Source organism: Brassica rapa, chromosome A05 (assembly GCF_000309985.2).
Source record: "Brassica rapa cultivar Chiifu-401-42 chromosome A05, CAAS_Brap_v3.01, whole genome shotgun sequence".
Taxonomy (NCBI): Eukaryota; Viridiplantae; Streptophyta; class Magnoliopsida; order Brassicales; family Brassicaceae; genus Brassica; species Brassica rapa.
The window spans coordinates 6,472,608-6,494,458 of record NC_024799.2 but is presented as its reverse complement, the minus strand read 5'-3'; the positions used below and the strand labels follow the sequence as shown (position 1 = coordinate 6,494,458).

At 39.5% G+C, this 21,851-nt stretch overlaps 3 protein-coding genes across 4 annotated transcripts; 2 read left to right on the top strand and 1 right to left on the bottom strand.

Moving 5' to 3' along the window:
• Positions 1-6,500: 6,500 nt before the first annotated feature.
• LOC103867693 (poly(ADP-ribose) glycohydrolase 1) lies at positions 6,501-9,215 on the top strand. Its single transcript, XM_009145792.3, has 9 exons — positions 6,501-7,105; positions 7,192-7,377; positions 7,456-7,559; positions 7,708-7,918; positions 8,007-8,111; positions 8,194-8,312; positions 8,405-8,548; positions 8,634-8,793; positions 8,872-9,215. The coding sequence occupies exons 1-9, from the start codon at positions 6,755-6,757 to the stop codon at positions 9,085-9,087; spliced, it is 1,596 nt and encodes a 531-aa protein (XP_009144040.3). The 5' UTR covers positions 6,501-6,754; the 3' UTR covers positions 9,088-9,215.
• An 892-nt stretch (positions 9,216-10,107) lies between these two features.
• LOC103867696 (type II inositol polyphosphate 5-phosphatase 14) lies at positions 10,108-15,718 on the top strand. Its single transcript, XM_033291722.1, has 14 exons — positions 10,108-10,275; positions 10,352-10,411; positions 10,491-10,579; positions 10,726-11,806; positions 11,880-12,132; positions 12,240-13,044; positions 13,136-13,260; positions 13,452-13,536; positions 13,715-13,880; positions 13,974-14,014; positions 14,125-14,392; positions 14,514-14,637; positions 14,715-15,051; positions 15,143-15,718. The coding sequence occupies exons 4-14, from the start codon at positions 10,918-10,920 to the stop codon at positions 15,488-15,490; spliced, it is 3,441 nt and encodes a 1,146-aa protein (XP_033147613.1). The 5' UTR covers positions 10,108-10,275; positions 10,352-10,411; positions 10,491-10,579; positions 10,726-10,917; the 3' UTR covers positions 15,491-15,718.
• On the bottom strand, positions 15,691-18,568 carry LOC103867694 (ankyrin repeat-containing protein At5g02620). Of its 2 annotated transcripts, none has more exons than XM_018658993.2 (4): positions 18,176-18,568; positions 17,260-17,956; positions 16,772-17,181; positions 15,691-16,692 (listed from the first exon to the last, which is right to left on the bottom strand). In XM_018658993.2, the coding sequence occupies exons 2-4, from the start codon at positions 17,915-17,917 to the stop codon at positions 15,826-15,828; spliced, it is 1,935 nt and encodes a 644-aa protein (XP_018514509.2). In that variant the 5' UTR covers positions 17,918-17,956; positions 18,176-18,568; the 3' UTR covers positions 15,691-15,825. The 2 variants fall into 2 exon arrangements, with proteins under 2 accessions (XP_018514509.2, XP_033147632.1); XM_033291741.1 differs by having other exon boundaries at positions 17,260-18,175; positions 18,259-18,566.
• Positions 18,569-21,851: the final 3,283 nt, after the last annotated feature.

Below are 21,851 nucleotides of genomic sequence, written 5' to 3'. Positions count from 1 at the left end.
AAGAAGATAGGAGTATGGAGGCTGATAGAGGGATGAGTAGCATTGCTTATATAAAGATTTTGATATAAGACTAAAGAAGACCTTTTCCTAAGCGGACTCATATAAACTATAGTTTCCTTTGTCCTATTTGTTTAGGAAGACAATCTCAATTCTATTAGAAGTTGCATCTTTGCCAAACGATTAGTTGTAATTATCGCTAACAAATATATAAATTTTATCATAATTAAACTAATCTCAAGAGATCCTTGGAGAACCAATCATATTAATTTGGGTGGCGTTGTATTAGTATACTTACTTATTTGACAAATACTCTATTATTTTTATTTAGTGAAGTTAATCTGAAATATAGATAATGACTAGAGTAAGTAGAGAAAAAAAAAGTAATTACTTGTTTGAAAAGAAAATAGAAACACCTTATAAATCGTATAAGACACGAAAGGTATTCGTCAGAGAGGCTTGGCTTATAATGCTACCACTTAAGTACAAGTTACATTTTCTTTTCTGAACTGTGTTAATCCCAATTTTCTGTCTGTTTATCCACTAAGTATTATTTATTTACTACACTGAATTGCTTGGATAATATTTCCTTTTGTAATTGGATAAGCATGTAGAGAAAGAAGCAATCGGTGTGCCAGATCTTTTCAAAAGTAGTTAGATCTAAGTTGAACAAGAGGATTGAATGCTCAGTCGAAAGACACAGAATCAAGCTGATATATTTGAGAGATACACACCATAATATACGCTTATCAACATTCTCAGAAATAAAGGGACAGGAAAGAAAAAAAGTTCATGACAGTATATCGATCCAGTACATAACACATGGGATATGACCAGTTTATACAATGGTTGTGTTGGATTAATGAAATACACAATGGTTGTGACTGAATAAATGCGTGCCTTATTATATTGACCCATCTGAGAAGAGTAAAGCCAATCAATGTTACCCTATACCAAAAATTAACACGAAATTCGTAATATACTTTATGAGGATTACACATCTTACAGATATTTCCATAATCTCTACACAATTCACATCTTATATGACATTTAAAAAAAAAAACTGTATGAGCATTTTCAAAGCCAAACTAAAAAAACTCAGATTATGAAGTCAAAAACGCTGCACCGTTTTGTCATGTACAAACGACACGCAAACTGATATCATGTGTGTCGTTTCAATAAAACCAAAACGGCAGAAAGTGTACCTTTCATATATATATTTACAGTCGGATGGGTTAATTAATCATACGATTGAAGAAGCAAGTGTCCTCCCTCGAGCCATGAATTTAAGGCGGCACAAGGTCTCAGAGGATGCTCAAACCAGACGCAGCTCACTACTTACTTCTGACGAAGGGAAGGAAAACCAGAGAGGTTGTGTCGTGATATGTAACCCTAGCACGAGACAATCTTTCACTAAGGAAGAGAACTGGATTGAGAAGCTTTTTAGGGTATGATCCTGTTGAGAAACAACACAAAGTGTTGGCAGTGACCTAGCAAGATTATTTAGGTGAGGAGCATCAGATTCTCACATTAAGAGGAAACGGGAATTGAATGCATCAATGGTATTTTGTATTACATTGCTAGGGTTTCCAATCTTGTTGATATGCTAGTTTGCTTTGATGTCAGATCTGAAAAGTACAGCTTTGTTACCCTCATGGAAAGTGGAAAGTATGGTAAATTGCCTTCAGTAAGGTGTTCTGCGACCATTTTACTTTTCTTAGTGGAACAAGTACAAGTTTAGAGATGTGTATTCTAGAAGACCCTGAAAAACATGAATGGTCCAAACGTATTTTCAATTTACCTCCTATGTGGAAGGAGGCAGCTGCAGGGGAGTACTTAGGCTTTGTTGGAGTGACTGCTACAGATGAATTTGTTATTTCACCGCTCTTTCCATCCGACCCTTTCTATGTCTACTTCTACAATTTCGTCAAGGATGCTATAACAAGAGTTGAAAATCCAAGGGATGGGAGCGTTTTATAAGGATTATAGAATTCGCATATTTCTGAACCATGTCGAGGACGTGAAGCTTATGGAACTGTTGTAGGACTTTGTAGTGGATGCTGGCTCTTAAGTTCTTGTCTTGTATATCATGTGGTCTTAGTTCTAGAGCCTTTATCTTTCCACTGCTTTTTTGTTTTTGTTATAAGTTTTTCAGTTCTCGGAATGAATATTCTCAGTTGTCTACCATGGTTTTTCATCTTTTCTAGATACAATGGTACCATCTACCTCTTGTTTCAGTGGTTCATGCACTATGTAGCAATGATTGTTATTATGTTTTTGAAACTCTTCTCTACCTCTTTGATAGACTTCTATTATATTGGGTCTGATGTGGCAAGTGATGATGCTGACGTGTTTAATGAGGAAGAGTCAGGAGAGCCTTGGTTTGGTGCAGAAGGTTTGCTGTTACAAGCTTGAAGAAAGAAGTGAAGTATAAGAGAGGAGCCGAGAAGAAGAGAAGAGCTCATGCTTATGATGTTGATGTGATTCAAGCGCTATGAGCTTGGAGGAGATGATCGCCATGAGATCATCTCTGCGATCGCTATGAGATCGTATTTCTATCTTTTATGAGCATCGTTACTCTTGTAATCTGACATTGAAGATCAATAAAGGAGTTCTAGATAACTAAAGTCTATCATTGGTGCGGTGAAACTCGATCGAATCTGACGCAGTGATGATGAAGTTCGGTGAATCGGCGGCGAGAATCGAGAGAAGCGATGGATCTGTTACTGGATTATCCGGAGGCGCTACTGAGTTTGACGGTAGTAGTTACAGCGGTTGCGAAGGTTACAGAGGTTACGGAAATCGCGAAGTTTCCAGAAATGTTGCGAACAGGATGATGCAAAGAGATCAGCTGGTGACGCAAAACTATAAGGCGACGGCAGAGCAATTGGATTCTGTGGAGAAGCAGATCGCAACGATCGGAGAAGATTCAAGCGCAGTTATGGGAATCGTTACGGTTCCAGTGTTTCCGGATGTCGACTTGAGGCAGTGGATTTCGTGGATGGAGCATTACTTTGCTCGGAAGGGACTCACTGACTTCGAGAAGTTACACATGGCTTTTGGATTCATTGTGGATGAAGCTGAGAGGTACATCATTGGGATCGATTCATTGACGCCTATTAGAAACTGGAAACATATGAAAGAAATGTTGTTGCTGAAGTTTGGTGCTGATGATGATCCGGAGAAGATGATATTGAACGCTGAATCTCATAGAAGCTACAATGGTCATCATGTTGAGCTGCCTGTGTGTGATGGAGTAAATCCAGAGAGTTGGATTGTGCAAGCTGATATGTATTATATCCATCAAAACGATGACTATAAATTGGGCATGATATCTCTGAATTTAAGTGGAACTGTGCGTAGTTGGCTTGCTGGAATGCTTCGCAGGAAAAAAATCAAGAATTGGGCTGACTTTAAACAACAATTGTTAGCTCAATTTGATCCTGCCATGAGTTGTTCTGCAGTAGATGTGAAGGATGAATCCATTATTCTCAGTGAAGGTGTTCATGAGACAGAAGTGGAGAAGCATAGCACAGCGGTGGAAGCAGTTTCTTTAACCTCTGTTGCAGAAGTACACCAGAAAGATTTGGTTTGCGAGATTGTTCCTGAAACAGTAATGGTGAAGCAGACTGTTTCATGCGACTTGGTTGCAGGGGTGCAGCAGAAAGAATTGAATCATGCAATGGCTCAAGAAACAAATATGTTGATAAAGAAGGACTCACTTGCTGCGACAGATCAAGAGATGGATTTGCACTGTGAAAATGGCCATGTTTCAAGTTATCATGCAGGAGAAGTGTCTCAGAAAGCGGACTCAGTGGTGAGCAATGAAGTTGTTCATGAGATAGAAGAAAGTGCAGAACAGACTGAAGAAAAATTACAGATGCCTCAGGCGTGGACTGCTATTTCAAAGCTTACTTGTGTCAAGCGTAACCGAGGATCACATAAGTGGGAGCAGGGGAAGTCTGTAAAAACTTGGAAATTCAAGTTCAAAAACATGAATCTGCAGGATTGGTACAATACTATGCACTGGAGGAAGATGAGACAGCCACATATGCCAGGAGTGATGTTCAAAAGGCAAATGAAACGGACTCTTCTAGGACTGAAACAGTTTGCATTTCGGGAAGAAAAGTTTCAAGTGAAGCATAAGTGGAGATTTAGGAAGTTACCTCACACTTTCCTTTTGTCTTTTGGTGTGGAGCAGCTTATTAAAGAGAATGCCTCTGAACTGTTTGCTGTGGGTAGGAGAATAACATCAAGACTGGATCAACGCCAACATGAACTTCATAGGCACACGTGCAACAGAGTGGAAATTGTGATGTTATTGGATACAAATTCGGAAGTGGAGTTATGGCTTTCAAGTGTTGCGATCATCAATGGTTCGGCAAGCTCTGTTTATTCAAGTGGTGGTAGTTTGAGAGCTTGGGTTTCACATGATAATATTCACAGAGCGGTTTTTGAGAATAAGCATGAGACGAGTAAGAGGAAACGAGACAGGGTAGCGTTGTTGTGCATACGTTTGATGAAACTTGAAGCAATATGCTGGACGCAGTTTACTCTTGGCGACATAAACTTCCATCTTGAGCAGAGAGGAGCTGTGTGGCTGTGGGTTTGCTCTGATTTCTCAATGGCAGTGGCAGATACCAGACCAGAATGGCAGAGATCTCTTATCATTTTCTTATATCCAAGCTTGAGGGCAAGCTTGTTTTCAAGGGTGGGAGTATATGAGAGCATACTTATCTGCTTATGGATAGTGGCTGTGTTGATTTGGAGAGATGATAAAGAAGAGAAGGTTGAATCTGAGCTGTTGATACCCGAACTGTTACAAATCAGAGTTTCATCATTTCTGAATTGTCTGTTACCTCAAGAAAAAGACTTGCTATTAATGCATCACGAGGATAATCTGATACGAGTTCGAGTACAACAGAGTTATAAGAAGAAGAAGTCTTTGAAGACATATATGTTCAAGTACAAACAACTGCTCAGAGGTGTGTGGCCAGACATACAACAGTTTAATGTACAAAGAGCTTACAGATATGTTACAATACAAGAAGAGGGCAATGTACAAGGTCGTGACAATGGAAGATTGTGGAGTGGCTGTTATGTTCACAGTGGCAAGGTGAGGCAACGAAGGAGGAGAAGCAAAAGGCCCAAGTCTTGGATGTTCAAGTATAAAGAAAGCGCCAGCAGTTTCTTCTCTTCTTCCAAGCTTGTGGGCAAGCTTGTTTTCATGGGGGAAGTATTGATAGACTTCTATTATATTGGGTCTGATGTGGCAAGTGATGATGCTGACGTGTTTAATGAGGAAGAGTCAGGAGAGCCTTGGTTTGGTGCAGAAGGTTTGCTGTTACAAGCTTGAAGAAAGAAGTGAAGTATAAGAGAGGAGCCGAGAAGAAGAGAAGAGCTCATGCTTATGATGTTGATGTGATTCAAGCGCTATGAGCTTGGAGGAGATGATCGCCATGAGATCATCTCTGCGATCGCTATGAGATCGTATTTCTATCTTTTATGAGCATCGTTACTCTTGTAATCTGACATTGAAGATCAATAAAGGAGTTCTAGATAACTAAAGTCTATCACTCTTACCCTAATTACACTTTCTGATTATAGCTACAAATTGTTTTACTTTTGATACTGGACTCAGGTATGTACACTGGCACATCGTAATTGGAATCTATCTGTCTTGTTGTCCTTTGTTAATCTGATCTTGTGGTTTACATGTATGAAAGTGGGGTTGGCTGTATAGCTTGCTTTGAAAATTGTGTTGTTACTATACTGAAGGAAGCTTGATGATGTCTTGTATTCATTTTCCGAGTCTCAAGACCTCGACTGTCTCTCACTAGGAAAGCTGTGGATTGCCCTAGTTACGCAATTCCTGTATATTTATCGAAGTTCCAAGTTAAATTTCATAAGGTTATTTGCTGCTTTTGTGTTAGTCTATATTATCAGGTAGGACAACAGAGTTGTGGACTTTTTCTGTCTGATAAAAAGAAAATATGATACAAATGGAGGCTTTAACAGTATCTCGATCAAGAATAGTATTTAGATGTTTGCCTTGGTCTTAAAGCTTGTCAAATCACATTTCTGGTTGTGGAACTTAGAGAACCCATCAGGCATCCCATTTCTTACTCTTTGACATGATTTAAGACTATTCAAGTCATTTGCTTGCAGCTGGTGGTTTAGGACATTAGGTCATGGTGTGGCTCATGCTGTCTTCTTTTGTTTGAGCCTTCTTAACAACATACTATATTATTAGCTTTTTGACTTGTTGATTGAGTCTCAAGTGGTTTGATTTTGGTAGTAGACTAGTTATACTTATGTTGTAGTCTTACAGCAATCATTTCTCTTGAATCTGTCACGATCCACTCATTCTCGATGATCATTAATTTCAAAGGGTACGCAAAAGGGAACAAAGTTGTTTGGCCACCTTTTCAAACAATGTCTAAGGGGCCTAATGAGTCGATGGTTAACTCAGGACAGGCTCTTGTCTTGCCATGTACATTCTGAGTATGCAGACATCCCTCGGTATCAGTGATATGTTATGTTCTATGGTTTCTCTTGCATTTAAATTTTTGTGAATAATCAAAAAAAAAAATCTTCTATGATTTTCAATTGGAATGCCAGGCTTATTATTGCCATTGACTAATTCATCAGGGTGCTGAAATTTATATGAATATTTTTTTTCCACATATCTTGATCCGCAAGGAAGGATATAATAAACTAATTAATACTTTTGTCAAAAGTGTTTGTTTAATTACTCATGCTGGTGAGCTGTAGAGACTTTTATATATTTATGTTGTGGCCTCATCTTTCTGAGAGAAACCTGCAACTTCACCCTCTCAAGAATCAAGAAAACAGAGCAATGGAGAGAAGGGAAGATCTTGAGACGATTTTAGCCTACTTGCCGCTAGTGATTCAGGATTCTTCACTGTCTTGGCCGTCATCGCACTTGGTGGAGGTTTTAGAAGCTTTGACCAAAGGACCGAGTCACAGCCGAGTTGACTCGGGACAAACTCTGTCTGATATCATCTCTGACATGAGACAATCTCTCTCTTTGACTTCTCATCTTTCTTATTCAGCACTTCAAGGCTACGCTCTCTTCTTCGACGAGGTAATATAGTAGGAAAAAAAAAACTCAAAAGTCTTTCATTATTTTTTCAGATTGATTTGAGTGAATAATGTATTGCTTTGGTGCAGAAAATGTCAAAAGAAGAATCAAGCAGATGGTTCAACGAGGCTTTGCCTGCAATGGCTTGTCTTCTTCTGAGATTCCCATCTCTCTTGGAACTACACTATCTAAATTCAGAGAATATCATCAATGGAGTTGAAACCGGTCTTCGTGTCTTAGGCTCCAACAAAGCAGGCATTGTGTTCCTCAGCCAGGTATATATATGTTCTTTAAGCAAAGTCTCATTACAGCTAGAGATATTCAAATGTGTCTTTTGTTTTGGCTTATGACAGGAACTTATAGGAGCCTTGCTTTCTTGTTCTTTCTTCTGTTTGTTTCCTGTCGATGATAGAAGCTCGAATAGTCTTCCAAACATCAATTTCGACAAACTATTCGGGTAAGTAGATTTTATTTTATATAATAAGGAATTTGCATTGAATAACACATTTGATTGGAAAATACAACTATATTTAAAAAACAAAAAAACAGAAATATAGAAAATAGTTATAATTCTCAGACTACAAACTTCATACCTATTATTTCAGAAGCCTAATCAGCACGGGACGAAACGAGCACCAAGAGAACAAGATAAGGTGCATAGCTCATTACTTCCAGAGGATATCTTCATGTATCCCTCCTGGATTCGTCTCATTCGAACGGAAGATTCTCTCTTTAGAACAAGATCATTCTGGCCTTGAAGCCTTTCCTGATGAAGGCTTTTGGAGTACATCTAATGTCAATCTCTGCCCTGTTGAGGTTACTTAATTAAGTAGATGTATGCTTGATTCTATTGTCTATATAAAGATTTTTGTATCCAAGTATCAGTTTTTCAAATGGTGTATAGGTTCACACTTGTGGTTTGATAGAGGATCAAAGCGTTGAAGCTCTTGAAGTTGACTTCGCCAACAAGTATTTAGGAGGCGGCGCTCTTCGCAAGGGATGTGTCCAGGTCTATAATAAACTATAGCTTTGAATACGCTTCTGGTCTTTTGAAGTTTTTATTCGAATCTTGACTTTGTTTTCAAACACAGGAAGAGATTCGGTTCATGATAAATCCGGAATTGATCGCTGGTATGCTCTTCTTACCAGCCATGGAAGTCTCTGAAGCAATTGAAGTTGTTGGTGCCGAAAGATTCTCTCACTACACAGGGTGACACACTTTTCCAAAAATACTTTTAGTGATTTATAAAATGTTTTTTTTTTTAAATTATGAAAGAAAATGGTTTATTCTCCATTCTGCAGATATTCATCTTCCTTTAGGTTCTCTGGTGATTACGTAGACACAAAGGAAAGAGATGTTTTCGGAAGGCGAAAAACAAGAATCGTCGCCATAGATGCTCTGCGTCATCCAGGAATATCCCAGTACAAACCTGAATGCCTCCTCCGGTGAAAACTGAATAAAATCTTGATATAGTTTAACTAGTCTTCTTTATATCAAACTGTTTCTGAACATTCTTTTTATTATCTCCAGGGAGGCTAATAAGGCTCTATGTGGTTTCCTCCATGTATGCAAGAAGCATTGCATAGATCATGAAGGTGGTGTTGGTGTTGCTACAGGGAACTGGGGATGTGGTGCTTACGGTGGAGATGCTGAGGTCAAATCTCTCCTTCAGTGGATTGCTGTTTCTCAGGTTAAACCTTAACCAAAGTGTGTAATTTTTAGTCAGTGGCTGTTTCTTTGTCTCACAAACATTTTGCATTGTTCTCAGGCAAGAAGGCCTTTCATGTCTTATTACACTTTTGGATTTGAAGCACTTCATAACCTAAATCAGGTAACGGAATTGGTTATATCTAAAGGATGGAGGGTGGGAGATGTATGGAAGAAGCTGGTGGAGTATTCGAACCAGAGATTAAGAAGCAGCAAGAAAAGAAGAGAGCCTAAAGTTGGTTTGTTTGATTGGCTTATTTCTAGCAATGCTGCTTAATAGCATTGGCCTCCCAACTTTTTTCTAAGCAACAAAAGATAAATTTGGTTTTTAGCAGTGTGTACCATTTGTATTTTCGAGTGACGTCTTTATGAAAATAAATTGAAGTGAGAAGTAATTAAAACTTGCATCCCATCCCACGGTAATGAAACAAGAGGCCACAAACAATTAACAGAGACTGATTACACAGCATAGAGCTGCTTTGGCCGTCGTTGTGAGAATGTCTAGTTTCAACAAGAGCTGGAGCCGAATCCCAAGTTTATGCCAGAGAAGAAGAGAGGATGCTACTACCCTTAGTGGGTTTTAATACAATTAGGCCGACTCCTCTAAAGAAAAAGGAAAAGTTATTTTCCACTGTTTTGAAAACTGGACTGAACCGGCTGATCGGACCTTGACTTATCCATCTATCTGCTCCTATGATGCTTCTCCTTCCGCTGGATGAGTGAGCAAACTCTGACGTTGAGCGGATGGGGGCTTCATGGCATTCGAACTAGTTACAGATTGTACTAAAAAGCGGATTTGAGTTAAACCGACAAACTTGGTTAAAAACGGGTGAAACTCGTTAAAACCGGTGATTCTATTCGATAATAAAACTCGATTTTTTCAAATTCACGAAGAAAAATATAGAAATGCAAATTTAAAAAAGAATTTGTTAAAAATTCATACTATTTTTTAAATATCTATTGAAATAAATTATTTTTTATATTATTTTAGATTATAACAATGGTATAAAAATAATTTTATAGTTATACATATATATATATATATAGTTACTTAATCAAAATTAAGTAAAATTTAAAATCTAATTGGACCGGTTCGACAATTGATCCATTTAGTCTAGATAGTGAATGTCTCCTCCGGTTTTCGAAACATTGTTACTTTCGTAAATTAAACAAAAAATATTTGTGTGTGATGATGTGTCATATTCTTATTTGACACGATTATTGTTGTACGACTCTGTGATCCTATCTTAATCAAACAAAAACTGGTTTGGCCAAGGTTTCAATTGAAGCTTCACAATTCCAGGTATTGCTGATCTTATTCAAATCCATTTCGATTCCTCTGGTGGCGAGCCGGTTTCTGGTTATTTTGGTGTTTGAATTTTCAATTTTGTTTTCAGAGAAAATGATTATCCCATACTCGACACAACTCACTTGCGCTCTTAAAGAGAATGGAAGAACTAGACAAGTAAGTGTGCTAATCACCATTCATACAAATTTGGTTGATGCTGTGGTTGAGACTGATTTGGTTTCTTCTCTGCAAGTGTCTTTGTTCCCAGAGATCATCTTCACTAAAGCCGGAAACACTTTATACCGTGAGAAAGGTAATGCCTCCAAACCCCCTAACCGTTCAAAACCGGAATCTCTATTAGCTTCTTGTTGTACTTAGAACATATTTTGCAGGCATTAAGACAGCAGATGAGCTCTCAAAGATCATGGCTTTCTTGTTTTAATGATGTAGCCAATTCCCAAGAACAGATTCCTTCACTCCTGTAAGTGTCGATTAATCATATGCCTTGGTGATTGTGTGAAAAGTAGTTTATTTGCTAAGTCTTAAGAGAATGTATGAATTGATGAAGAAGTTATCAGTCTTTTGAATTTAAAATATGTTTTTTTTTTAAATTTCTTTCTTTCTCAGGTTGCTATTTATAGTATGGAGACTCAAAAGCAGAGACTTCGCGTTATCTACCATCTCTCTCTCGTGACGTGCTCTCTTCTCCACTTCTCTCTCTCAATCTCCCGTTCTCATCTCCTCTTCATGGTTGCATTCATTCCGGTTTCCCAAATTTTCTTCATTTGGCGAGAGTTCCTTTGATCTTCTTCTTCTTCCATGGATTCGGTTATCATCGAACCAGACGAGCGTGAGGCCTTGTCATCGCTTGTCCCCTCTCATCCACCCCCGCGTAAGACACATTCCTACGTCGAGCAATACGAGCAGAAGCCGCAGCATCACCCGATCCGCAAATACAGCCTCGACGAGGGCTCAAGATCCGTGCCAACAGATTCCGAACCTGTCTATTTCGATTCCTCCGACGGCGAGTTCTCCACCGAAGGAGTAGCCACCGTAGACGGCAGAACTGGCGGCGAGAGAGGCAATGTGGAGGATGATCACTGCCTCATCACCCCTCCTTCCAAACCAGCACCAGCACCAGAACCGCAGCGTGGTGAGATTGCTGGTCACGGAGGAGAAGTTGGAGGAGGAGGAGAAGGAGGGGAAGACATTGAGCCTCTTCCGGAGTTCATGGGAGCAGGAGGTGGTGTAGACGTTTTCAAAGTTCCTGTGCGCGCAGCGGTGAACCCTGGACGCCCGCCGTGTCTCGAGATCCGACCGCATCCGTTGAGAGAGACGCAAACAGGGAAGTTTCTTAGAAACATTGCTTGTACAGAAAGTCAGCTATGGGCGGGACAGGAGAACGGCGTGAGGTTCTGGAACCTGGAGGAAGCATACGAGGTCGGTTATGGTGTAGGCGGGCAGGTGCGGCGAGGGGACGAGGATACGGCGCCGTTTCATGAGTCTGTTGCAATCTCTCCCACCTTGTGTATGATGATCGACCACGGGAATAGGCTTGTGTGGAGCGGCCACAAGGATGGCAAAATCAGGGCTTGGAAAATGGATCAGGCGGTTACCAACACTGCCGATGATTCGAAGCCTTTCAAGGAACGGCTTTCGTGGCAAGCTCATCGTGGTCCTGTGAATTACATTGTCATTAGCTCCTATGGTTAGTGTTTGGCTGATTCTGAGGTTTCATGGTTTGTTGATATTTGGATTCTCACATCCTTTTCGTGATGCAGGTGATATGTGGTCATGCTCTGATGGGGGAGTGATAAAGATATGGACTTTTGATTCTTTAGAGAAGTCTCTTGTGCTTAAAGCGGAGGAGAAGCATATGGCTGCGTTGTTAGTGGAGAGGTCTGGTATTGACCTTAGGAGCCAAGTTACTGTCAATGGTACATGCAGCATTTCTTCCTCAGATGTCAAGTTTTTGTTAGTTGATACCGTAAGAGCTAAAGTGTGGGCTGTGCAGCATCTCTCATTTTCAATGTGGTAAGCTTTTCTTTGTTCTTAGTCTTCAACAGATTATGGATATGTTAGAATATTTGGAACTTTTTTTTGTTTTGATTATTCAAAGAGAGAAAGATGTATCTGTGCAGGGATGCTCAGAATAAAGATCTTCTGAAAGTCTTCAACATTGATGGACAAGTCGAAAACCGTGTGGATGGCACACCTGCACAAGGACAACAAGTTGAAGAGACGAAAGCGAAGTTCTTCTCCACACCGAAAAAGGATAAATCTCAAGGCTTTCTGCAGAGATCACGGCATGCCATAATGGGAGCTGCAGGAGCTGTTCGCCGAGCTGCTACTAGAAGCACAGGAGCTTTTGCTGAAGATCCTAGGAAAGTGGAAGCTATTGCGATTGCGGCAGATGGATCAATTTGGACTGGAAGCATGAACGGCGTAATTGCTCAGTGGGACGGAAATGGAAACCGCTTGCGCGAAGTAAACCATCATCAGCAGGCTGTTCTGTGCTTTTGCACTTTCGGTGATCGGATATATGTGGGTTATTCGAGTGGTTACATCCAGATTCTGGATCTTGGTGGGAAGCTAGTTGCAAGCTGGGTTTCACATAATGAACCTGTGATAAAGCTAGCAGCAGGTGGTGGTTTCATTTTTAGTTTAGCCACTCATGGTGGTGTGAGAGGATGGTATGTGACATCACCAGGACCTCTGGATAGCGTAATCCGAACGGAGTTATCTCAAAAGGGGAATACATACGCCAGACAAGACAGTGTTAAGATCTTGATTGGTACATGGAATGTTGGTGAAGGACGAGCTTCAAGGGGAGCGCTTATGTCTTGGCTGGGATCTGATGTTTCAGATGTTGGCATTGTAGCTGTTGGGTTGCAGGAAGTGGATATGGGGGCGGGTTTCCTTGCCATGTCTACTGCTAAGGAAACGGTAACTCCTGTTAGAGCTATTTACTCATTGGCTAATTTTTTGCCTCCGTTTGTTTGCTTTGAGTCGGCTCATCTTTGTGTTCCGGTCGTAGGTAGGGGTTGAAGGAAGTGTTGTGGGGAAATGGTGGATTGATGCAATTGGAAATGCACTGGATGAGAGAAATACTTTTGAACGTATGGGTTCAAGGCAATTAGCGGGACTGCTAATATCTCTTTGGTAGGCAAATAGTTCATTCCGGACAAGTTACATTTTTTGTCTTTCTCTATTGATTGCATACCAGACAACAGTCTTTTGCTTTCCTTACATAGCACCTAAAGTCTTTCACCCGTCTTAAGAGTTTTGAGCTATATCACATGTCTAGGTTAACCATTATTTTGTCTCCTCATGTCTTATAACTTTCTGCTTAGGGTGAGGAAGGATATTAGAACACATGTCGGAGATCTTGATGTTGCAGCAGTTCCATGTGGCTTTGGCCGCGCCATTGGCAACAAGGTCTGTTTTTATAGCTATGTTTCACTTAGTTCCATCTAATACAAGATCAGTTAGCTTGATGTCTGTTTCAAGAATCTTCTGATCAATTAGTCTGATATTGGAATTTCTCTTACTGACCTCAGTTGAGGGTGAGTCGTCATTGTTGATCAGACTAATGATCCTACGTTGTTAAAAACAGGGAGGTGTGGGCTTGAGAATCAGAGTTTATGATCGGATCATGTGCTTTGTGAACTGTCACTTGGCTGCTCACTTGGAGGCAGTTACTCGGAGAAATGCCGATTTCAATCACATATATCGGTCAATGGTCTTCTCCAAAGGACAAAGTTTATATACTGTTCCAGCTGGTACAGAACCATACCTGTTTTTTTGTCTTGCTCATTTGGCTTCTGATTTTGGCTGCTTTATTCTTCTGCCTTACCATTGACTCTCTCTTGCAGCCGGTGCTTCATCATCTACCCAAGCACAAAAGAATAACACTGTATGAACTTATTCTATTAGCGCACTAGTTACAGAATTTAACATTTTTTGTTCTCGAGCTTTTGGTGCGTGTCTCTTCTAATGTTATTGTTCTTTTTCTTTGCTTCCAAGAATACAAACATCATCACTGAAGAGGAGAAATCTGACTTGGCAGCAGCAGACTTTGTTGCATTTTTTGGTGACTTCAACTATAGGTTGTTTGGTATAACCTACGACGAGGCGAGGGACTTCATTTCACACCGATCATTTGATTGGCTCAGAGAGAAAGACCAACTGAGGGCAGAGATGAGTGAAGGAAAAGTGTTCCAAGGAATGCGTGAGGCGTTGATCACCTTTCCACCAACTTACAAATTTGAAAAGAATAAGCCTGGCCTTGGAGGTAAACGATAGATTTGAAATTCTTTGCAAACTTATCCTCATTGCTCAAGAACATATCATTGCTTGTAAAAGGAGAAAAAAATGGACTAAGTAATTAAACTCTGCGCTGTTTCTATCTCCAGGGTATGATTCAGGGGAGAAAAAGCGTATACCTGCGTGGTGTGACAGAGTTATATACAGAGATAACCAATCAACCCCATTTTGCGAGTGCAATTTGCAGTGTCCTGTAGTTTCTTGTACTGTAATGTAATGTTCCATCACACAATCTCATGATCTTCTTTCACCTTTCGGCTTTCTCACCGTCCTATGCATTGTGTTAACAGGTATGAAGCTTGCATGGATGTGACTGAGAGTGATCACAAACCTGTGCGCTGCAAACTTCATGCTAACATAGCTCACACCGATAAATCTGTGCGAAGACAGGAGCTGGGGAAAATAATAAAGTCTAGTGAGAAACTCAGAACCATGTTCGAGGAACTAAGATACGTTCCGGAAACTTCAGTGAGCACAAACAGTATTCTTCTTCAGAGTCAGGACACGTTCATCTTTTCAATCACAAACAAGTCAAACTCGAGTAGAGCCCTCTTCAACATCGTCTGCAAGGGTCAGACTGTTGTTAGAGATGATGGAGGCACCTTTGGTCTCCCTCGCTGGCTCGAGGTTATTAATTATTCTCTTCTTTGTCACTAATTGTTCTCTTTCGTCCTTTTAGAGATCACAAAACTAAATAATCAGATAACTATTTATGTAGGTTTCTCCGGGAGCTGGTATGATAAAACCAGATGCTTCTGTACAGGTGAAGGTTCATCATGAAGACTCTAACACCTCAGATGAGTCATTTGATGGCATCCAGCAACAAAACTCATCGTGTGAAGAAGCTTGCGACAAGGAAGTGACCCTGATGGTAATCATCCAGGGAAGCTGCTCGACCAGAACAACAAGCCACTCTATCAAAGTCCGCTACTGCTTCTCAGCAGCCAAATCAGTTAATCTCGCTTATTCCAAACCCAAACCCAACAACGCCACAAAGAATAATCAAGAAGGTTCCACTCGTTACCAGCCAGAGAGTTACCGCGGTGGGAGCACCAGACGGGGTTGAAGATGATGATTCCTGCTAACATCACACACTATAGCTAGATCTTAGAAGCCATCTAAAGAAATGCATCCAGACCCAGTAGGAGATCAAGTTTTTATAATATTCACAACTAAGATTCTGAGTTGTCATCAGGTTATGGTTTCTTCATTCTCATTCTTTGATTCATTTAATATCAGAAAAGTGTATATTGCGTTGATACTTCATTGAACTCATTACAAATCTGTTTTTCTACTCGAGAAACTCTGAAAAATATCGAATAGCAACGGTTTACAGGTACAAAATACAAGTATATACTGGTTATTCTTACATGATGAGACTCTCCTGTCCAAATTGGCTGTTTATAGTGCATACATTCTCTTGTTGTATTCACCATTTAGAATCTCTGAATCAGAAGGCATACGAGACATAGAGAAGGACTGAGACTTGCTTCTCTCTTTCCTTATGCTTTTTAACTTAGATTCCTCCACCCTATGCATGATCACACAGTAACACATGGCACCGATCGTTGTCAACATGATTGTGCCGCCAATGACAGTTGCACACACGGCCAACCACATCTCCTCTTTGCCCACAACAATGTAAGAGAGGGAAACAAAGGCAATGGATATGAACAAACAGGCACACCACATGAGCTTGTTGATCACAAAGACAAGCTTCTTCTTCGCCTTTTCCTCAATCACAACAACTGAAGTCTGCACAACAACAACAGCTAAGGATATAAAAAGTGCCAAGCTGTCAAAGATGAAGAAGACCAGAAACGGTGCTTTATTCGCTATATGAGCTTGTCCTAGCAACTCTCCTTTCGACCGGTCTTCTTCATATTGTCCGGGGATTGTGAAAATGGCTGCGAAAGCCACCGTGGCGATAAGCACGGCCACCACAGTTGCCGAGTTGATAGCGTTGTTTAGACCGCTAATGTGAAGCTTCTTGAGTCTCTTTGCTATCTTCTGGACTCTTACACCGGTTTGCCTAGACTGCTGAAGCTGAGATTGCACCTCGTGCTTAATGTCGCTGACCGTTTGCTTGAGTTGCTTAGCTGGGTTCTGAGGCTTCCCTAGATCTTTAGCTGTAGCAGCTCCTGCTTCTTTCAGAACCGATGCAAGCTCTGCGTTTCCTATCCTCTCTGCAACATCGAGTGGCGTATCTCCAGCTTTATTTATTGGGTTGAGGTTAATGCCTTCAAAAGATAGCAAACACCGCACTATCTGCACAGAAGAAAGATCATTCCATGATAAATAACGAATTTGAATGATTGAAAAAAGCAAAGTAAAGAGTTACTACTACCTTGATACGGCCCTTGTTAGTGGCAATGTGCAATGGCGTGTTCCCTTTGTTATCCTCAACGCTCAAAACAGCAACATCAGGCTTCACCAACTCAACAACGATCCCATCATTCTGACCTTTAACAGCCATGTGAAGAGCAGTTTGTCCCTTTTTATCAGTTCTAAACCCAATGCTTGGATCATTCCCCATCAGAGACTTAACAACTTCCACATGACCCATCCTTGCTGCAGAGTGAAGCGCGGTTTTACCATTGTTCTTAGCAATCTTAGCCAAATTAGAATCCGTCTCCAGAAGAAGATTCACCACATCGATGTGCCCTTGCGTTGCAGCTGTGTGTAACGCAGTTGTACACAGTAAATCAGTTGTCATCGCCAAGTTTGGGAACGTCTCCAACAGAATCTTCAACACCTCTGCAAGAAAAGACAAAAGTAAGAGAACAATCCAATCCATGGATGGTGGTTCTATAGTTTTAGATTGTCTTTATTTACCAAGATGGCCTTGTTTAGCTGCGACATGGAACGGATCAAACCCGTTTCTAGCAGCTATTGAAGCAGTTTGGAGATCCATACGCTCCAACATCTCCTCAACAACTGCTGAATGACCATTCTCTGCAGCAGTATAAAGAGGAGTCTCTCCTTCAAGATTCTGCTTTGACAACAACTCTCTCAACTCCTCTCCATCGCAACCACCTCGAATCAGCTCTCTAACCTTCCCTAAGTTCCCAGTTCTAGCAGCTATATGAAGAGGCGAGTCACCTCTCTTCCCAGGTGACTCAGTCTTCTTCCTCCTCTCGCCAATGAAGCTCAGCTGCCTCTCCATCACCACACGGAAGCTCTTCTGCTTCTCTAAGAACCCGCCGCGGAAACTCTTCTGCCTCTCCATAATAACTCCACGTTTCTGATTCTCTGCAGTGGCAACACCTCGGAAGCTCTGTTGCTTCTCCATTGATCTTCCGAGCCTGCTTGGGTGATGATGATTCTCGACACTCACGCCTTGGAAACTGACTTGTTTCTCTAAAGATCTCGCCTTTCTTGGCTGGTTGTTGTTGTTCTCCACACATCGAAAACTCTGTTGCTTCTCCATTGTTTTCGTCTGCTGATGATTCTCTGAAACAGGGCTACTCTGCTTCTCCTCCATTATAGTCATACTTTACTCCAATTTTTTCGTCGTTATCAATAAAAATACCTAAACCCAGTTTAATTATAACCCCAAATCTAGAAAAAGATACAAACTTTTCTTGAAATCACCTCCAAGAATCCATGTTTAAGCAAGAAAGAAACGAACTTTATGGAAAACGAATTGGAGATTTCAAGTAAAATCTTTCCCCAAAGCTGTGAATAAACTTGGAATTGATTGAAGATTGGAAAAGGAAAAGTTCAGATTGAAGCTGATTGATTCAGTTACCTTCAGAAGACCAAGAAAAACATTAGCACAATCTGAGAAACCCCAAGGGTTTGAGAAAAGTTTGAGTCTTTTTGTGCTCTCACCACGTGTATGATGATTTAATTCCTCAGCCGTAGATGAAGAAGCTGCGCAGATACAGAGAAGGGAGAGAGAGAATGTCAGAACATCAGCATCATCCTCAGTTTTGAAGAATTATTTTTAAGCAGACACCACAACTCTTTTGTTTTTTTGTTGTTAGTGCCTTCTTTTAACACGCTTTAATTTCACCTCACTCGAGAGTCAAGAGATAATAAAACACTTATGTTTTTAGTAATTTTTGTGTGTCGGAAGATATCAAGTTAAAGTCTGTTAAATACTGAAATGTGTAATAAACAGACATTCAAATCGTAACTAAACTTTTAAGATTTTTCTAATATTTTTTTTTAAATAATAACAAGTATTTGTAAGTATTAGATTGTTCGATTCTAATATCATTCAATTTATTTCACATATAAAATAGTATAAAAGTGTTTATGATTATTAGGTTATAAAAGAATTGGTTGGACTTTAAGCCAAACATTTGTTGGTGGAGGTCACTAGTGACTAAAGATTATTGACTCTTCTATTGATGATGGTGCCATGTCACCTAATTCGAGTTTAAAGTCTAAAGAAGGTAAAATTTAAAGACAATACAACTTGTCATAATTACTATACTTGAATGGTGTTGTTAAAAGGTCACTTATAGTAAGCAAGCTTTTTGGTTTATCGCTTTTGTTAGTTGTTTTTTTTCTTTTTACACATCGCTTTGTTAGTTAAATAACGATTTTCTCTTAGTTTTGTAACAGACTAACAGTAGTATAATGGTGTAATTGCAAGACAAACTAAGGACGGTTAAAAGAAAACTCTAATTTCTTAGAACTCTGTTTGCATTTCTAACCAAAATTTACCTCTTTTATTTAAAAGATGTTGAAATTAATTTCTGGATTTTTTTGCTAGCTACTTAAATTTTCCAGTTTTTTTTTTAAGAAAGCAGTTTAGTTGTATATGTTACTATACTCTTTAAAGATAATTAATCTCATTTCACTGTAAATTTACGATATACTGTTTACAATACTGAATATATACAAATCGAATTCAATTATTTTCAATACTATAATTCAATAATTTATCTTTCAAAAAAACCAGGAAAATATTGTTTTATTTTATTCCGTCGAGAAAGTATTGATATAGTATAGATGATCAATCATATCCTAAATAAACGAGCAAACCATAAAAAGCACGTGGTCAGCTCGTTAATCATTGTACATCTATAATTCTAATAATCAAACTTTTTCTTTTACATATGCATTTAAAAACACTTATATCACATGTAATACAATGATTCAAAGTTTTCCCGAAAAATCATTAAGAATTGTCAGATATTGGAACTCCAAATTGCAGTGGCCCCGAGCTTTGAAAGCATATTTACAAAGATTGAAGGTCTCGTATATGAACTTGAAATAACCTATTTTAGAGTAGGAGAACTCCACTGCTTCGCCAAACTCTGTCACCACTTTACCCATATTAGTAGATTCACAATCTACTCTCATTTGTGAAATTTTATATGTTGATCTCTTAACCACATCATTTAACCCTTACGTATTTGAGAGTTCTTCTCGGTTCGAAGTGTTAAGTGATGTAGATGAAGTTGTAACAGAGCCATTTAACTCGTTTAGCTTGATAAGAGGTGGAAGAGAGACAAAATTTCCTATCAAATACCAAAATATAGAATGGAAGACTATTCGAAAGAGAGAGAAACGTAGTCGTTGTGGCTGTGGTTCTTATCACTAGATATTGTCTTTTATTGTTTTATTGGTTATTCTAGTCTTTATCTTTGTTGTTTCATAGGTTGGGATTCAATGATTCATGAAATTTGTTTCATGCAAACTTTATCCAATTATAAGACTATAATAGTCTTTATCTTGTAATAGTTTATGTTTCTTAGTTTGAAAGCCTTTGTTCAAAAAATCTATTTAGAGAAGTGGATAAAAAGGGCATGAGTTGTATGGACCTTTTGGACGTTAAAGTGATTGAATTACTTTTGTCACGATTTCGAAACCAGTGAACTTGAGGATATTGTTGTCCCCGTCCAGGTGCAGTGGGCGACAACTTTTCCCCAACAAAAATAGAGCAAATCCAAATTATTTGATATTCAGTTTGTGTAAACGTTTTTTTTTGTTTTGACCAATTGTATAAAAAAATTTGGTAAACCAAATTTGTATTAAGCTTCTATAATTAAAAAAGAGTAGTTACACGAATATACAATCTTTTTTTCTTTAGTTTTTAGAAATTAGAGGGGAAAATATAGATTGTTATATACTTTTGAATTGTTGATGTGTAGGAGAGCTGCAGAGGATTACTAGCATACTATAGTTACATGAGGATTACTAGCATACCACAGTTACAGGATTTGTGAGTAATCTTGACAACCTACACTTGAAAACAACTACAACATAATAAGTATGTTTGGTTCACCATATTAATAAGAAGTTTTATATTAACATATTCTAATGGGGATGTGTGCATAATCACGTGGTGGAACAACGGCTGACAAAATGTTGACCAGTAGAAATTATCCGTTAGTGGAACATGCACGTAAATTTCAAAGGGATAGGGATAGAGACGGACATTTTTAGGTATAGATTGGTTCAGTCAGCGCTTACTTAGTTTGACTTTGCTTCTTCAGATTTTAACAAAGTCGGTCCATTTGTGCTCTAGATCTTTAATCTTTTTGTGTTCAGAAAAATAGTCTTTAGTCTTTTATAGATAAATCACATACCTATTGGGAGAAAGAAGACGAGCGAATATTGACACTTATTTCTCAAAGTAGATGAACTGAAAATGAAAGTCACTAAAATCCAAAATCTTCTAATTATAAAATAAACGAAGCACCAAACATATCTACAGTCTCTTTAGCTCGATCTTTGGGTTGGCTCATAAAACTAGTAGTGTAACTTTTATATTCAGAAGTCTTTTTTTTGATGTTCCATGGATACAGCTTTGTATCCTACTCTGCGATTGGATTATTAACTTGATAAAGGGAAGGAGTATCCACGAAGATAATTAGAGTCCACTCCAGAGAGAGAGAGAGAGAGAAGAGAGAGAGAGAGAGAGAGAGAGAGGAGAGAGAAGAGAGAGAGAGAGAGAGAGAGAGAGAGAGAAGAGAGAGAGGAGGAGAGAGAGAGAGAGAGAGAGTAGAGAGAGAGAGAGAGAGAGAGAGAGAGAGAGAGAGAGCGAGAGAGAGAGAGAGAGAGAGAGAGAGAGAGGGAGAGAAGAGAGAGAGAGAGAGAGAGAGAGAAGAGAGAGAGAGAGAGAGAGAGAAGAGAGAGAGAGAGAGAGAGAGAGAGAGAGAGAGAGAGAGAGAGAGAGAGAGAGAGAGAGAGAGAGAGAGAGAGAGAAAGAAGAAGAGAGAGAGAGAGAGAGAGAGAGAGAGAGAGAGAGAGAAGAGAGAGAGAAGAGAGAGAGAGAGAGAGAGAGAGAGGAGAGAGAGAGAGAGAGGAGAGAGAGAGAGCGAGAAGAGAGAGAGAGAGAGAGAGAAGAGAGAGAGAGAGAGAGAGAGAGGAGAGGAGAGAGAGAGAAGAGAGAGAGAGAGAGCGAGGAGAGAGAAGAGAGACGGCGAGAGAGAGAGAGAGAGAGAGAGAGGAGAGAGAGAGAGGAG

Coding starts and splice junctions, on each gene's coding strand:
- LOC103867694 (XM_018658993.2), bottom strand. CDS start 17,917: ATGACTATAATGGAGGAGAAGCAGAGTAGCCCTGTTTCAGAGAATCAT. Junction 17,182..17,259: donor AGCTAAACAAGGCCATCTTG/GTAAATAAAGAC, acceptor CTTTTCTTGCAG/AGGTGTTGAAGATTCTGTTG. Junction 16,693..16,771: donor CTAACAAGGGCCGTATCAAG/GTAGTAGTAACT, acceptor TCTTCTGTGCAG/ATAGTGCGGTGTTTGCTATC.
- LOC103867696 (XM_033291722.1), top strand. CDS start 10,918: ATGGATTCGGTTATCATCGAACCAGACGAGCGTGAGGCCTTGTCATCG. Junction 11,807..11,879: donor CATTGTCATTAGCTCCTATG/GTTAGTGTTTGG, acceptor TTCGTGATGCAG/GTGATATGTGGTCATGCTCT. Junction 14,015..14,124: donor AAGCACAAAAGAATAACACT/GTATGAACTTAT, acceptor TTTGCTTCCAAG/AATACAAACATCATCACTGA.
- LOC103867693 (XM_009145792.3), top strand. CDS start 6,755: ATGCTGGTGAGCTGTAGAGACTTTTATATATTTATGTTGTGGCCTCAT. Junction 8,112..8,193: donor TTCGCAAGGGATGTGTCCAG/GTCTATAATAAA, acceptor TTTCAAACACAG/GAAGAGATTCGGTTCATGAT. Junction 8,794..8,871: donor AGTGGATTGCTGTTTCTCAG/GTTAAACCTTAA, acceptor CATTGTTCTCAG/GCAAGAAGGCCTTTCATGTC.